The sequence below is a fragment of the Cinclus cinclus genome, chromosome 3 (genome assembly GCF_963662255.1).
Source record: "Cinclus cinclus chromosome 3, bCinCin1.1, whole genome shotgun sequence".
NCBI classification, from domain to species: domain Eukaryota; kingdom Metazoa; phylum Chordata; class Aves; order Passeriformes; family Cinclidae; genus Cinclus; species Cinclus cinclus.
In genome coordinates this window covers 2,086,639-2,102,463 of record NC_085048.1, presented here as the reverse complement: position 1 = coordinate 2,102,463, position 15,825 = coordinate 2,086,639, and the positions used below count along the sequence as shown (strand labels likewise).

The 15,825-nt window shown below is 44.1% G+C and overlaps 1 protein-coding gene across 9 annotated transcripts in view; it reads right to left on the bottom strand.

Moving 5' to 3' along the window:
- Positions 1–773, bottom strand: part of HMBOX1 (homeobox containing 1) — a 50,986-nt gene extending 50,213 nt beyond the window's left edge. For all 9 annotated transcript variants that reach the window (XM_062488373.1, XM_062488374.1, XM_062488376.1 and 6 more), the window contains exon 1: positions 751–773. In XM_062488373.1, the coding sequence (XP_062344357.1) occupies positions 751–773 (23 nt within the window). The remainder of the gene's footprint in view (positions 1–750) is intronic.
- Between the last annotated feature and the right edge of the window lie 15,052 nt (positions 774–15,825).

The window sequence follows — 15,825 nt, the reverse complement described above, 5'->3', positions numbered from 1 at the left end:
GGGGACTTTGTGGAATGGAGGCTGCTCAGGGCCTGCTCTGACCAGCACTGCCTTTCCTTCTCATTCCATCGAGATTTATTTAACCTCTTTTTTTAAATTAATTTCACCCTTTGGATGTGGGGTTCTCTCCCCAAATTTTTTCCTGTTCTGATCTCCAGTGGGGATACGTGGCCAGAGTGCTCTCTTCCCTTATTTTCCTGCACTGGGTTTCTCACCTACTCTCACAGCCCAAGCCCACGCTGATACAAGAATCATTTACCCAACACTTAACTTTCTAGGTGATGGAGCACAGCAGAATAATCCCATAAAAACAGCTACAAGCTAAGTCCGTGTCCAATTGAACTCGCAGAAGTTCAAAGCAATTCAATTACCCGTTTGGGAATAAGGCCAGACAGCAGCCTTAACACCTCTAACACTTGAGAAAATGGCTCTGGACTCTTTAATGATCACAAGAAATCATTTTTTTCCACTCTTCTACTCACTGTAGATGAGTAGGAAGCACTCTAGCATCACTGAGGAGATGCTCTTCTGCAGAGGTCCTTCTCCAATTCCCATTAAAATGCACTGCTTTATCTAATAAGCAAAGCTCAGGACTTACAAAACCAGTTGTGCTTTTTGCTATAAGACCTATATTTGATATAATCTGCATAATATGGATGTGGGCAAGAGCCAAAGTGTTCAGAACAGGATCCTAAGTCTGGTAATTGGTTTAAGAATGATTCTGATCAAGTCCTATCAACTGAGGAGAGCAGGATGGGGAGAGATGCCAACATTTACCCTTCTCTGACACACAGCACAGGGCAGCACCCCCCTGCACTGCACTGTCCTGCTCACAGGGACACTCAGGATTTCTCACCTCATTTATTACAGCACCAGCACTTTCCACAGCATCACAGGCACCTCCTTGGTGTCACTCAATACCATCTCACCACTTAAATGGAAGAGCAAAATCATGACACAAATTGTGGCTTTCCAGCTGAAATAGATTCTTCCAAAGTACAAAGCTAAAAAATCACTTTCCAGAACTTGTTAATTAAGCCAGAGTTTTAACTACCACCACAGTTGAAAGTTGAACTACTTAACCTGCCATATTTTTCCTGTGTTTCTGTGCATCCACTACTGGGGAGAACTGCAGCCTTTACAGCTCTGGAAGTGGAAGTTCTCCTGATATTAAAAATGGGCATTAAGGATGGCAAATTTTTTGGGAGATTGGGATTCTTTTAGGTTTGTTTGTTTTTTTTTCTTTTGAGACTCACCATTTGAATTAAGAAAAGAAATTAAATTCATGGCCTCTCTGGGCAAAAGGAGACTTATATTCAAGATCAAGAAGAAGAATACAAAGATTACTAAAATAACAGCTTCAATATAGTAGTTAAGTCCTTTGACTAAAAAGGATCCTTTGCAAACATATCTTTTGTGTCAAAATAGAGGGAGGAAAATGTTGGCGATTCCATGAATTGGAGGAACTGTTCAAACTTAGGTGGATGTTCTGAGGTTTTTTTTACTCTCAGTAAAAGTGCAGCAAAGACAAATCCCCAGTTTCTCCCTAGTAGCTGGTACAACACTGAGGGTTTGGCATATTTATCCTATTTATGAGATCTGAGGACCAAGCACACGATGCCCTGGTGCGCAGGGGTGGCGCTGAGAGATGAGGTTGATCAGGGCCCCATCCAACCCTTCACCCCGTGCCAGAGGATGCAGCTGGTTCCTACAAGACACTCAAAAGGAAGGGCTTTCATTGAGCTACAGCTGTTCCACAAACAGCACTGACATATATCACCAAAAAAGTCCCAGAATCCCAGAATATTCTGAACTGGAAGGGACACACACAAGGATCATCAAGCCCAGAGGCAAAGACTGTGACCCTTCCAAGGCAGCTGTAAGGCACTGCTGGAAGAGAACTGGAGCATTTAGGGGACAACAGTGTCCAGTCCTCTGAAATTCAAGCTTTTCTGTTCTTACTGAACAAACTAATCTCCTTCAGTTCAGACGGTGGTGAGGTCCTGGCACAGGTTTCTCCATCCCTGGAAGTGTCCAAGGCCAGGCTGGACAGGGCTTGGATCAACCTGGGACAGTGAGTGGCATCTCTGCCATTGGAATGAGATGATCTTTAAGGTTCCTTGCAACCCAAACCATTGTGTGATCCGATGATTCACAGCAATATAAATTTTTCAGAGCCACCTAAAACTTTGTACCATATTAAGCAAAGCTGCCTTCAAAACCAGGAGCTGATGCTGTGAATTCTGGGGCGTAACAGAGGATTAAGGATCTGACTCATCACTTATGCTCATCAGTTGCAACTCCGGTATTTTCAGAGGAGTTGTACCAGTTTTCAAGAGAGAGAGAGAAAAAAAAAAAACTCAGGCCTGAAGTGCTCATCATGTCAACGAACACAGAGCCATCCTCATCCATACGTTTGCATAATTATCTCCTGCAGTTGCATCTCTGGGTTCTGATTTTCAGAAAAAAAAAAAAAAAAAAAAAAAAAGGCCTCTACTCCCATTCATCCTGATTCACAAACAAAATGCAATTCTTGTAATGACTGCTCTTATCCCAGGGAAACGAGAGCCTCGTGCTGCAGCAAGGAGGGAAATCAGGCTCCGAGCTGAGCCACGGAGCTTCAGCGTCACCAGCTCTGCTTAGGGATGCAAAACAGCGGCTCCGGAATGCAGAGCTCTGCCACACGCCTTCGATCAAAACGGGGACAATTAATAAGAGCAGCCTGAAACTTCTGAAAATAAATCCGGCGTAATCAAATACTCACCGCTACACAAATTAGAGGAGGCAAGCTGAGAGCAGAATATCAACACATCGTTTCTTCAGGAGGCTTCAAGTTGCTCAGCTGGTTAAAGAGCCCCAAACCCCGACTCGCTGCTCTACACAAGCTATTCTTCCACTTACTCTCTGAAATTCTCTGCTGATAAAATAATTTTTAATGGATGCTGGCAGTGAGCAAACCCAGTCGTTTTGCCACTTGGGTGAGTAACTTACTCTGCTTTACATCTCTGGGAAAGAGAGAGAGAACTCGAGATTGATCTTACAAGGCAAAAATATAATATAAATGGCAATTATTGTCATAATCCAAGTCTTACAAAAGGGACTGACCTCTGACTAAGCATAGGGCTGGCAGCCAGATACTTCTGAATTCTACTCAAGGCACACACTGATTCACACTGACACCTTATCTGTCTAACCCTAACCTTCCCTACTTCCAAAATCTGGGTTTCCTGCTATTGTTGCAATTCTACAGCAACAAGACAGAAATTCAAACTCTGAGCCTGGATTCAAGGGCAGAACGAGGGATCAGCAGGACTAACAAACACACAGAAAAACTGTAGTGGCAGCTGAGTGCTGAACCAGGGCCCAAAGCCCAAACCTCTGCCAAGAGCAAGGAGGAGCTCTCGGATTTAGGAGCCCTCGGATTTAGCAGCCAAAGACTAAACTTTGGATACATAAGCCCTCTCATAGCTCTGAAAGCAGGACTTGTGTGCTTTAGTTACAGTAAATATCATGAACACACTGAAATAGTGTAATCCATGTGAAGAAACAGTCATCAATAAAACTGAGACATGGGCCTGCCCTAGACACCAGACTGACCTGGATCCCTGGAAGTGTCCAAGGCCAGGTTGGACAGGGCTTGGATCAACCTGGGCTAGTGGAAGGTGTCCCTGTCCATGGCAGGGGGTGAGACTGGATGAGCTTTAAGGTCCTTTCCAGCCCAAACCATTCTGGATTCCAACCCGAACTACTCTGGGATTCTATGATAATTTGTAATTTCTAGCCATCAAGATTACACTGCTGTCTTCTACCTCCTCCATGTAATTTCAAAACTTGACCAATCCTTTATTAAAATGCAGGCACAATCTCAGAACTCTTCTCCATTAATGCTGCCACCAGGGGTATCTAAATACTCCAATCACAAGATCCCTGTGAGGCAGGGAAGTAATACTGCCCTAATTTTTGTGACCAAGAGCTCTCGGAGAGGGGTTGGACTTTGGACAAGTCCAAACAACTTGTTCAAAGTCACACAGGAATTCTGCAAGAAGACAGAACAAGAGCCTGGCTGAACTCTGAGCATTTTCTCACCACACATACAGGGTCCATCTATAGCATCACACATGACAAGGTGTAGGACAACTTTAAAGCAAAGCCATCACCAGGATTTCCACCATCTCTTCCACACATGAAGAAAAAGAGACATTCTGAAGTTTTTCAGGCACTTTCTTTTTCTTTCAGGTTCTACCACTAGCACTATCAACTAAAACACTTCCTTAAAAGAGAAATTAATTAGTTCAGAAAACCAAAATCCAAACCCAGCCAACAGCTGAACCTCACCTACCACTGTTTTTGTGCTCAACAGCAAAGCAAATTATTTTCCACTAGAAAAATAGTTTGCAAGTGCAGAATTATTGGCACAGCCTTAGTGAAGACAGAGATTACACTTGGAGAACTCAAGAATAGATAACAGTGTCTCCTTGAAGAAAATAAATCATAACAGCAAAAGCTATGGGCTTCTGGCCACTGCTGCTTCCATACTGGAGTTTTATTTTAGTTAAAAGCATTTCAGAGAGAAATGAATATCCTAATTAATGCTCTTAAAGTAACAATCATTTCTTTGTGTAACCCAGACCCAAAGCAGGGAAATTTCCTGCATGACAGACAAGACCCAGTCTACACTCCACACTACCAAGGCCACCACTAACCCATGTCCCCAAGTGTCACATCCACACAGCTTTTAAATCCCCCCAGGGATGGGAATCCAACACTTCCCTGGACAGCTGTGCCAAACCCTTTTGAGGAAAAAAACTTTACCATTCAACAAGATTTTTTTAAATTTAGGTCACTTTTGCTGTGAAATCATGAATTAACTCATCTTGTTTATCTTAAAGTAAAACCAAGGCTCAGGTAGGACATCGTTTCAGTTAAAGCTAAAAAAGCCAAATGAAAGTTCCCAGAGTCACCCACTATTTCCACAATACCTTGCCACCAAAGACAAAAGGAGAAAATCAGCTGAGTTTTTTGTTACCTGAGTTTAATTAACCTGTTTTGTGTCACATTTCAAGGACACTGGACAGGTACAGCTCAGCCTGTGGTGATTTTCTAAGCCCCTGTAAATCCAGTGCCTGCTCTTCAATCTGTGCTGACTTGGTAGTGTTCACATTCTCCTTCATTTCCTCCTGCTGTTTTTCCTAAATGATGACAAGGCTTCAACCCAGTCCTTCTCCATCTGCATTATTCACCCTGGTTTTCTTTCACCCACACCCCAGACACCCCTGCCATTGCTGGCAGTTAGATTCATAAGCACTGGCTTGATAATTCAGGTAAATTTGAAGTGATGAGAGTGAAACTGTCTGGTTCTATCAGAAATCGTACTTTGAGGGATGTAAAACATACTGATGGTCATAGCTCACTATTAACACATATTAATTCATCAATATGGACTACAAATCTCAAGTAATTACTCCCGTATTTATGGGGAGCCCAATAAAGATAAAGCTGTGCTGGCTACGGGACTTCGTTTTAGATAAATTCTTAATTCCTGTGAGGCCAAGATCAAGAGTTCTGTGTTCACATCATGCCCCAAACTCCTCTCCAGCACTGACTCTCATCCTACTAAGAGTAAAAATGAGGCAGCGAAATGGTAACTGCACCCAGGTGACTCCTACTCTTATGAGTAACCCAACTGTTCTCTTACCATGGCAGTTTTGCAATTCTTCAATCTTAATATTCACCTTAATCACTATTTAAATGCAAACTTATAAAATTTCTTAAGGCTCCATTTTCTTCTTTCCCTTTCACAATTCCATTTACACTTTTTAAAAAATATCTGTGGTTTAATCTGGAAACTTTCTATCTAAATGGGTCATCTTGGCCCATTTCCTCTAATTTAATACTCTCTAATCTCCTCCGAATAGGTTCCCCCCAGTTTTCCCTCAGTCAAAAATTATTCACCTCTCCTTCTACAGCATCTTCATGGCCATATTAGCTGCACATACACTGGAACAAATCCAGGAAGCTGCTACTGCTCTGCTGGGAGGTGGCAGCAGAAAATTGCACAGGGGGAGAACTTGATCAAAATCGAGTTAAAACACAGGAAATTCAAGCAATGCAATTCCCAGTCTGGAAATTTCTGGCAAAAGACACAAAGCTGTGAGATGTCCTTGTGCTCACTCAAAGCACAGAGGAGCTCTGAGGTTCCGAGCAAACTCGGAATTACTGGGATAACAAAGATGCCCAGGGTGATGTGGCCTTACCTCCAGACTTCTCTCCTGCAGTGAACCAGAGCTTCACAATTTCAAGTGGTGATTTTAATACTGAAATGCAACACAATTTCAGCTAAAAGGAAGAAGAGGAGGTGGCTCCAAGGACTGGCAGCAAAGTAGGAAACCACCAGTTTTGAACAGAACACTAAGCCATTGGCAATAGAAAATCACTAATTAATGGCTTTTTGAAATCCACTGGAGTGTTGTTTCCAACACTGTATCACTGTCAGTCACTATTTCTGGTTGGGACTCCTTCTACAGAAGGCTGTGACAGCACTGCCACTTGCACTATCACTGTCCAAGGATAGATCTTCATCCTTGAAATAATCCATCTGGGAAAATGTGATGCACTCACAGCAGCATGGCTCCTTGCATGCTCCTATCCACCAGAAAAGGTTTCTCTTTCCAGCTCGGTCTGACAGAAGGAACAATCTGAAGTCAAGAGGTCAAAGTATCTCAGGAATCTGACTGCAGAGGACAAGCATATTTGGTTGTGCCTGTAACAGGGATATTGAGAACAACAGTGCAGGACTGGCCAGTGGGAGATAAGTGACAGCACACTGCAGGTCAAGCCCTTCCTTTCAGCCTGACAAGCTCCAAAATTTGAATCCATTTGCTTATTTATTGAAGAAACAGCATGGAAACCAATTACATTGAAGATATATGACAGAAGTAATTAAAAGGAACAAACTGATTTCAAATTGCACAACGAGATTTGGACAATCTCAGCTGGCACTGGGGTTCAAGATACTCGAGTTGCTTGGACCAACACATCCAGCACCAGGGTTAGGTGAGGTGCCCCAGGCTGTTTCTGCCAGAGGCCAATAAACTGAAGGTGGCTCATCCCTTGCAGCAAATCTAGAGTGGTGTTCAACTCTTTATCCCTCTCATTTGTTCAGCTGCTGTATGGAGATCTCTCCCTGAACACCAATTTTTCTCTGATCAAGACTGATTTTCTAAGAACTGCATAATTTTCCTTCTGTTTCAGTGACAGAAATGTAGAAGCACAAACAGTACATGAGTGCGACCCAGTGAGGAATTCACTGTTACTACTCCCTGATATAAATGTTCAGTTATTTTCCTACTCCTGGTTTAAATGTCTTCCCTGGTTTAAATCTTCCACTAAACCAGGGGAACTCTCCAACTCAGCCAACTGCTCACAATCATTGTAACCATTTCTCTACTCTTTTTAGACAATTTAACAGAAGAACACCACAAAATTACTCTTGTTATGAGTTTCTTCAGCTTGTACTTACACTACTGGAAAAGTTCTGAGCATACTTTACATGAGGATGGGACGCTACAAAGCCTCTTGAGGGTCTTCAGTGTTATTCACCATTCTGTAAGACACAAGGAAAAGAGCCAAGAACATTAGAGACGTCTGGGAGAGGCAAAGAGATCCAATCACATCATTCTGGATAATCTGTCACTAATCCAGACTCACAGACTTCAATGCACACGGCAGATTCTTACGAAAAAAGTTGATGTCTGGCGTTGTAATCAGTCCAGAGACAAAAATTTAAATTACAATTGATTTCTTTCGGCCACAAGTAAATTAATCTATGCAATCATTTAGCCTTATGACAGTTACCTACCCTTTTAACTCACAAAAGCTATTAAAAGGATTATTTGGCCAACATCCGCAAAGAGCTCAGGAGACAGGTACTGTGTTCTGAGGAGGAATGACCTAACAGAATTTTCCTCAGCTATCACTGCTGATGTCTTTCTCCACAAACTAACACGGACTGCAAGTGCTCCAAAAATCAAACTATTAACCAAGAGGAAAGAGAAAAGCAGGATGTTATATCCAGGCAGAGCTGGGACAGAAAATGAGTGGATACAGTAGCACAGGGAGTTGCAAGGGATAATTTCCTCTGTTCCATCTGTAACATCAGCAATGGTGGACTGCTAATCTATGGAGAGCAGTCATGGATAGACACATCTTGGCTCCTCTCAGCAGTTAAAAGTGCTCCAGGTAATAGAGAAGAACTCTTCCTCCCTCAGCACCTGCTGAAGATGTTGGGGAAGAACTGCACCTCTCCCAGATGGAACCCGCTGGGCACGCAGTGATGCAGAAGCACAGAGCTGGTTAGGCTGGAAAAGCCCTCCAAGATCACAGAATCACAGAATGGTTTGGTCTGGAAGGGACCCTAAAGCTCATCCTGTCCCACACCCTGCCATGGGCAGGGACACCTTCCACTAGCCCAGGTTGCTCCAAGCCCTGTCCAACCTGGCCTTGGACATTTCAGGGATCCAGGGGCAGCCACAGCTTCTCTGGGCACCCTGTGCCAGGGCCTCCCCACCCTCCCAGGGAACAATTCCTTCCCAATATCCCATCCATCCCTGCCCTCTGGCAGTGGGAAGCCATTCCCTGTGTCCTGTCCCTCCATCCCTTGTCCCCAGTCCCTCTCCAGCTCTCCTGGAGCCCCTTCAGGCTCTGGAAAGAGCTCTGAGCTCTCCCTGGATCCCTTTCCAGGCTGAGCATTCCCAGCTCTCCCAGTCTGGCTCCAGAGCAGAGGGACTCCAGTCCCTAGAGCAGCTCTGTGACCTTCTCTGATTTCACTCCAACAGCTCCACGTCTTCCCTGTGCTGAGGACCCCAGAGCACAGAATTCCACACGAGGTCTCACAACAGAGGAAAATCACCTCCATCAAGTCAAACTGTCACCCCAGCACTGCCAAAGCCACTACTGGCCCATGTCCCCAAGTGCCACATGCACACTGCTCTTAAATCCCTCCAGGGGATGATGATATGATCTCTACATGTCTGTATTTTTTTCCTCCATAAAAAAACTCATGAGCTTTCAGCACCAAAGGCTGGGCTGAATGAGCTTTCCCAGAAGTGGCAGCACTGAGCTTTTGGCCACCAGATTTCCTGGGAGGTTTAAGCCTGTCCATAAGAGCCTTCTCCCAGCCAGCTGTGGCCAGGGAAAACTCTGGGTGTTTCCAGGGAGGGGAGGTGCTGAGAGGTGGCTGCAGCTCTTCCACAACAACTCATTTGGTCCACACTGAGGTCCTCAGCTGCCTCTTTCTCTCCAGGAAAAGAGGTCACCAAGACAAATGGTCCCAGAAGACCCTCACAGGCCACGTTCTATAAGCTGGGAGGGAATCAGTGACACCAAACCACTGATGGATAGAACAGCCAAACACCCAGGTTTCTCCCTTTCAGCCACCCCAAACCTTTTAGAGAGACTCCCCCACCAAACTCCTCCTCTGTCAAATCTCTTAACTGCATTTTAAATATATTCCCTGAGGCAGACACAAAAAATATGAGATCATGCTGTTGACTTCTTGCCAAATTTTAATACAGAGAGCTGTTTTGTTTTCCAAAGAGGAACAAATTAGACTTAAATATATACAAACTTTCTGAAGGTCAGAGGGGCTACTGATAAAGAACTGGATTCCTCAGAGAAAGATCTGCTTCCAGAGTGAGGAGTGTGGATGCAGCAAAGAGAAAACCCAGAAAGGAAAGAAAAAAAATCACCTTCCACCATCATGAAATTCAGGATTAAAAGTAGAACACAAGGAGATGAGATAAGAGAAGCAAAGAAAAGGCTGCTGTAACTCAGGTTTTGAGATGACAAAGGCAGGAGGATATTAGTGATAGCAATGAAAGAAGAAAAAACTGGTATGGACCTCAGATGTTTTAAGAGAAGAGCCACTAGGATCTAGACCAAATTTGAGACATGATTAGAGGAGGAAGACAAGCTTTTCCAAGAGACTCCAGATCTGTGAGTACAGACAGAGGATGACAGGATTTCAGAAATAAACAGCAGCAAATCCAAGAGAAAACTGGGATAATTCTCCAGTTTTGCTACATTAAAGTGTCAGGCAGGTTTATTACACCCAGAATGCAACCACAAACCATCCCAGAGTAAGTAAGGAAGGAGAGGGAATGCTCAGATCTGCCTTGGGTGCAGGACTGGTGGAAGGAAAACCCAGCTCCAGAGAAAGGAAAGGAAGCTGGTGCTTCCTCCGGCCACTGCCAGCCCCGAGCAGCCACTAGAGAAAAGGGGCACAAACAGTCTTTGACTCCACCTTGGTCTAAAGTTCAGTGGCACAGAAATACCTTCCCCACCCCCAGACACATGTGAGAAGCTGCTTCAATGCTTTTGTCACTTAAGGGCACATCAGGCAGCGAACAAGCAAACCCTTCACCTAAAATCTGAGTCAAAACAATTCAATCCTGACCAATATAAATTGCATCAGCAACAAATGCTGCCTCTGAATCATGACTCAATATCCCTCTTTCCCTCAGTCTCCTTTTAGCACAAACTAAAGCACCAAAGCAGACTGAGCACAGCAGCCAAGGCAGGTGTCACCACTCTTTGTGGTGATATGGAAGTAAGAACTCACAAACCTTTGCCCTTTTCGCATTATTCATTAAATAAATTATCTGCTAACCCAGGAAAAACACAACTAGCTCCCCTTCCTATTTCTGGTAGAGACAATTAAAAAAAAAAAAAGAAGCCACTATTAATATGGAAATCATGGCTGCAGTTGTAGAATCAGATGTAATGAACAATCTTGTCCCCAGCTTAAGTTGCTATAAAGGCAGCTTAAATTTACAATGGATGAGTCTTCATGGCAATCTGTTTTTCAGATATTAAAAATCTCATTTTCTCGGTGCCAAGGACAAGTGGAAGTGTGAAGCACTGGAGTATCAACTCTGCATTTGTCTCACTTGACATGAAATCATTCTCAGTTTAGTTCTGATTTTTAATACATTCTTGGGATCCCCTTCAGTTTTCTTCATTTCTCACTGTGTGCAATTAAATGTTTTGAAGTAGAGTTCACCCTGATCCACAACACCCTGCAGAAACAAGGAGAAAGTCACTTGGTAAAGATGATGCTGATATCACTTATTTGGAAGAGAAACTCATTTTCTCTTTTAATTTCTGAGTGACTCACATAGCATAAAAATAAAAAAAATGCCATCACTTTGTATTTCACTAATACCTTCCTCAGTGAATTCTTCAAATGGGCTTTACAAATAACAAACTAAAAGCTTTTGTCCTTGGGGAAGACAAACATCACCATTTTGACATAAGTAAAACATGAACAGAGGGACCAAATTCTTGGCTTAAAGCCACCCAGGGCAGTATCAGCAGCTGAACACAGCAGAGTCCCCAGCACTACAATTGTCACACCACTCCTGAAATGCAGAACCACCAAGGTCCAGCCTGGTGAAGAAATTCAGCCCCAAGAACGAAGTTCTAGCACTGCTGAACTCACAGTAAAGGCAGATCCCCAACCCCATGCATAACTACATGCCAATACTCTCCTAGAAGCAGCAAAAAGTTAAAAATTAAGGTCTTTTACTCCATGTACAGCATAAGGTCAGCAGGAATTGTCAGGTCTTCTGGGTGGACTCTGTGCACTTGTGTGCACACATGTCCATGAACCTGTGTTGGGAAGGTTCAGGCTGGACATCAGTAGGAGTTTCTTCATGGAAAGGGTTGTTGAACACTGGAGTAGATCCAGGGAGGTGGTGAAGTCCCCATCCCTGGAGGTGCCCAAGGCACAACTGGATGTGTGACTCAATGCTCCAGTCTGGGTGACAAGCATCTGTCAAAGGTGGGACTCATTCCAGCTGGATGGTTTTGGAGGTATTCCCCACCTAATTGATTCTGGATTAAACTGGCTTCTGTACACTGAGGACAGTGTGAAGTAAAGCTGTTACCTGGTTCAACTTCTGTCCCAGGACATCTTGCCTCAAAACCAGCAAGAGAGCAAGGATCTATCCACTCCTGTTCATTCTGGTGATTAATCACCCTCTCCACTACAAATCTGTACTTGATTTCTACTTTGAATGTGCCTGGATTCACATTCCAGACAGCAGCCTTCCTCTGCCAGCTCCAAGTCCTTTATTCCTGGGAGATGTTCAGACAGGCTCTTATTTACCCAGTGCTTTTAAAAGTCCAGGTACTGCATTTGTATCAACACTTAAATTCATCTGGGTACACGCACAAAAGTAGGACTAGTGTCCAAAATACTGGAGCTAATTTGGGACTCTCTAGCCCATTTTCCCAAAATAGGTTTATTAGGGGGAAAAAAATTAAAAAAGCTCTGCCATATGACTCGAGGATGTGTTTTATTTGTGCCCTGGGAAGCAAGGCTAGGAACCTTCTCCAGGCACTGCCACCTCCAGAGCACACCCCACGGCTTGGTGATGTGCAGGATACAGTCCCACTTTCCATTTTCCAGTGGAAATCCTTTTATCCAAGCTCCCTACTCAAGCAGGACCACCAAAGCCTGTTGTTCAGGACCATGTGCTGAGGATCTTCGAAATTTAAGACTTCATTTTCTCTGAGCAATCCGTGCCAGTGAGTGGAAAGTAGCAAAAGATTACTTTTATAAACACAAAAATCCTTGGAAAAAACACTCAGAAGTCACCTCCAGTCATTGCTGTTCTCATTCTTACTGTGACTGTGCTGTTTACCAAACTTTTCTCAGTACAACCCTGGAGCAGGCCATATTTTGGGATTATGATGAGGGAATGCAACAACTCCTTGTCAAGTTAACAAGTTTACAAGTTTTTTATGGGATCTCAGTTTTTTTATGGGATCTTGTTTTTTTCTATGAACTCTGAGGGGAAAACATCAGCAGGAGCCTCTCCCCTTTAGAAAACAAACACCTCAATCTTATGACACAGCCACAGCTTATCATGTATTATACGTAAATGTAAAAAAAAAAACAAATAAATTATTTCTCCTGCAGCACATTTGCACAGGACAATCAGCCACAGATCACAGTCAAAACTGCATCTCCCTTCTTCTCCCTCCCCACTCCCATGCAGAAGAAACCTCCTTGCCCAGATTTACTGGAATTTCCTAAAGCACAAGGCAGAGGCCAGGCTCCATTTTGAGGCAGACTGGCAACAGATCCCACTACAGAAAAAAATGAAGTCACAAAACCATGAAGTTTCCCAAACTCTAAGGCTTCCAGAAAGGCAGAAATGACTCCAGAAGTCCCAGGGATCCATCAAAGGCAGTGCAATCCCAGTAAAAGGATGCAATTTAGTACTGCTTTGTCCTTAATGACAGCTGGAAATGAAATGCTGTCACCAAGCCACCTCTGCAGACCCATTTGAGCAGAGCACCCAGGTTGTACTTTGGTTACTGCTTTCAGATGAGCTTCCTGACCACCTCTACTCATGTACCTCCCAGATTGCTGCATGTTGACTCCTCCAATCATGGCTAAAAATTTGCCTGGAATCAAAGGCCAGACTTGAATTGGCTTTTCCAGCTAAAATTGAATAAAATGGTGACATGTGAACGTCACCAGCAGAAGAATGGCAGCGAGGCACAAACTCCTGACTAGTAGGGACAGCCAATGACTGCTACAACTCCATTTCCTTAGGGATCAAAAAGGTTCTCAGTCATCTCAGATCAGTTTGACCACTGAAATGGGGGAGAAAGAGTGAATTAGGAGCCACCTGACTCCTGCACAGCTGCAAGAGGCAAGACAGGCCCTGGAGTAGAACTGAGATTTAAAGTCCCTACATGACAGCAGTAGAGCCTGGTGACAAAAGTGGTGACATCTTGATGAAACTGATGGATGGGAAACTGCCAAGTCCTTGAGTCCAATCCATACAATAAATGAGAGGCTTCTTCAAAAGCCATCCCAATTAACACAAATTACCTTGACAATTTTCTGTGAGGGATACAAAGACACAGGAGCCCTGGACATACATAGTGAAATGAGGTGCTCTATTGCCAAGCACAACATCCGCATGCCACGAATCCACCTCCACTGCAGACTGCTTGCCCCAAAGGGGATTCAGGAGCCCACTAGGAAGAGGAACTCTCAGATTCTGTAGAGGTTGTGGTTGGGAAAGGGTAGGATCAGCAATGGGCACTGCAGAAGATACAGCAGCTCCAGGAAATCAGAGTGTTCATCCAGCTGGACAGGAAAGGACTTTCCTTCATCCGTGACTCCCCAGGGAACAAGCATGTCAGTAGATGCCCCAAACTGTCTTTAGTGGAATTCCAGAAACTGCACTTGGCATTGGGTCCTTGACAGAGGGAGATTCATTGCAAGACCAGGGCTTTGAAATGTGTTGATTGAATCAAACTTAATTTCCTTTTTATTTGACTTGATTTTAACTTTTCCCGTGCCACATCAGGGAACACTTCCAAAAGCTGCATTTTTTCATGGAGTGGTCCATCATGCTTGGAATTTGCATTTGCATGGATGCAAAACCCTTGGCAGGCACAGAGAACTGCAACTACACAGTCCAATGAAGATGCCCAATACAAGAAGCACATTCAGGTGAATTCAAGAGTTCAAGAACCTACACACAGCTGCTGACCCAAAAAAAGAAACCAGAATTGTATCTGCCATCACTTGTACCAGGAACAAGCAAGATAAATAAGTCATGCCTTACAATCCTTTATTTTTGCGCTGCTGTATGGCACAAGAAAACGCAACAGGAGGAAAGTGGCATCACTTGACAAGAGCAAATTCACTGCATAAAAATTTAAGTATTATCTGTTTTAAAACAAGTTTTGGATTTAAGATCATCATTACTTTTTCCCCAAAAAGGAATGAGATAAAATGCTGTGCAAACAATAAACTTGGTAGGAACTTAACAAAATATAAAATGCTGTTCTGAAAAATGCTGTGAGCTCTCAGTTACTTGTAATAAAATGAGAATGCAGTTCTTTTTCACCTCCAAAAAAAGTCTACATAAAAATTGTGCCATAAAAGGAGACTGAGAGCAGGGCAGGGTCACCAGGGTCTGCTCTCTGCTCACAACTGCTGGAGGTCACAAGGCACCCAGGGCACACATTTGTTGTTCACTTCAGAACACAAGGAGTTATCTGAGAATCCCGAGTCTGCCAGGGATGCTGGAACAGGGCTGGGATGTGGCAGACGTGTCCCCACTGCAGCAGCACAGATCAAACACGTCCCCTTGCCCCGCTCCACCCTGTGCCCTTGTCAACCTGTTGTGCTGAAAATATCGATCTGTGGCTCCACCGTCCTTTTCTGCTTCCCCCTCTTCTTCCTCCCGGCTGACCTGGACTTTGATCAGCTTCCCCTCTAAAGGAATTATCCATGGCAAGCAAAGAGGTTGATCAAAGTTTCCCTTTTCACAGCTTTGCCAGAAAGCCTGAGGGCCTCTCCCACCCCTGCAGAGGAACACGGAGCAGCAGACGCAAGGGAGAGAGAAGATGAGCTTTTAGTCCCAGGTAAAGCTGTACTCTGGTGACTTTATACCAGAGACTTCATCTTGCTTCTACCCAGTGACTCGTGCAGAACAGAGATGACTTGTCCCTGCCCAGAGCAGGGGGTTGGAACTCACTGAACTCTGACTCAAACACTCATTCCATGTGTGACACCCACCCTGCTGAACTGCAGCTGGGACCTGCTGGCACCCTGATCTGAGCACAGAGTACTCGCAAAGCTACAGGAAACAAAACACTAATTCCAAAGTCAAGAGCTAAAGAATCATGGAATCACAGGATGCTTTGTTCTGGAAGGGACCTTAAAGCTCATCCAGTGCCACCCTGTGTCATGGGAAGGAAAACTTCCACTAGCCACAGGTTGCTCCAAGTCCT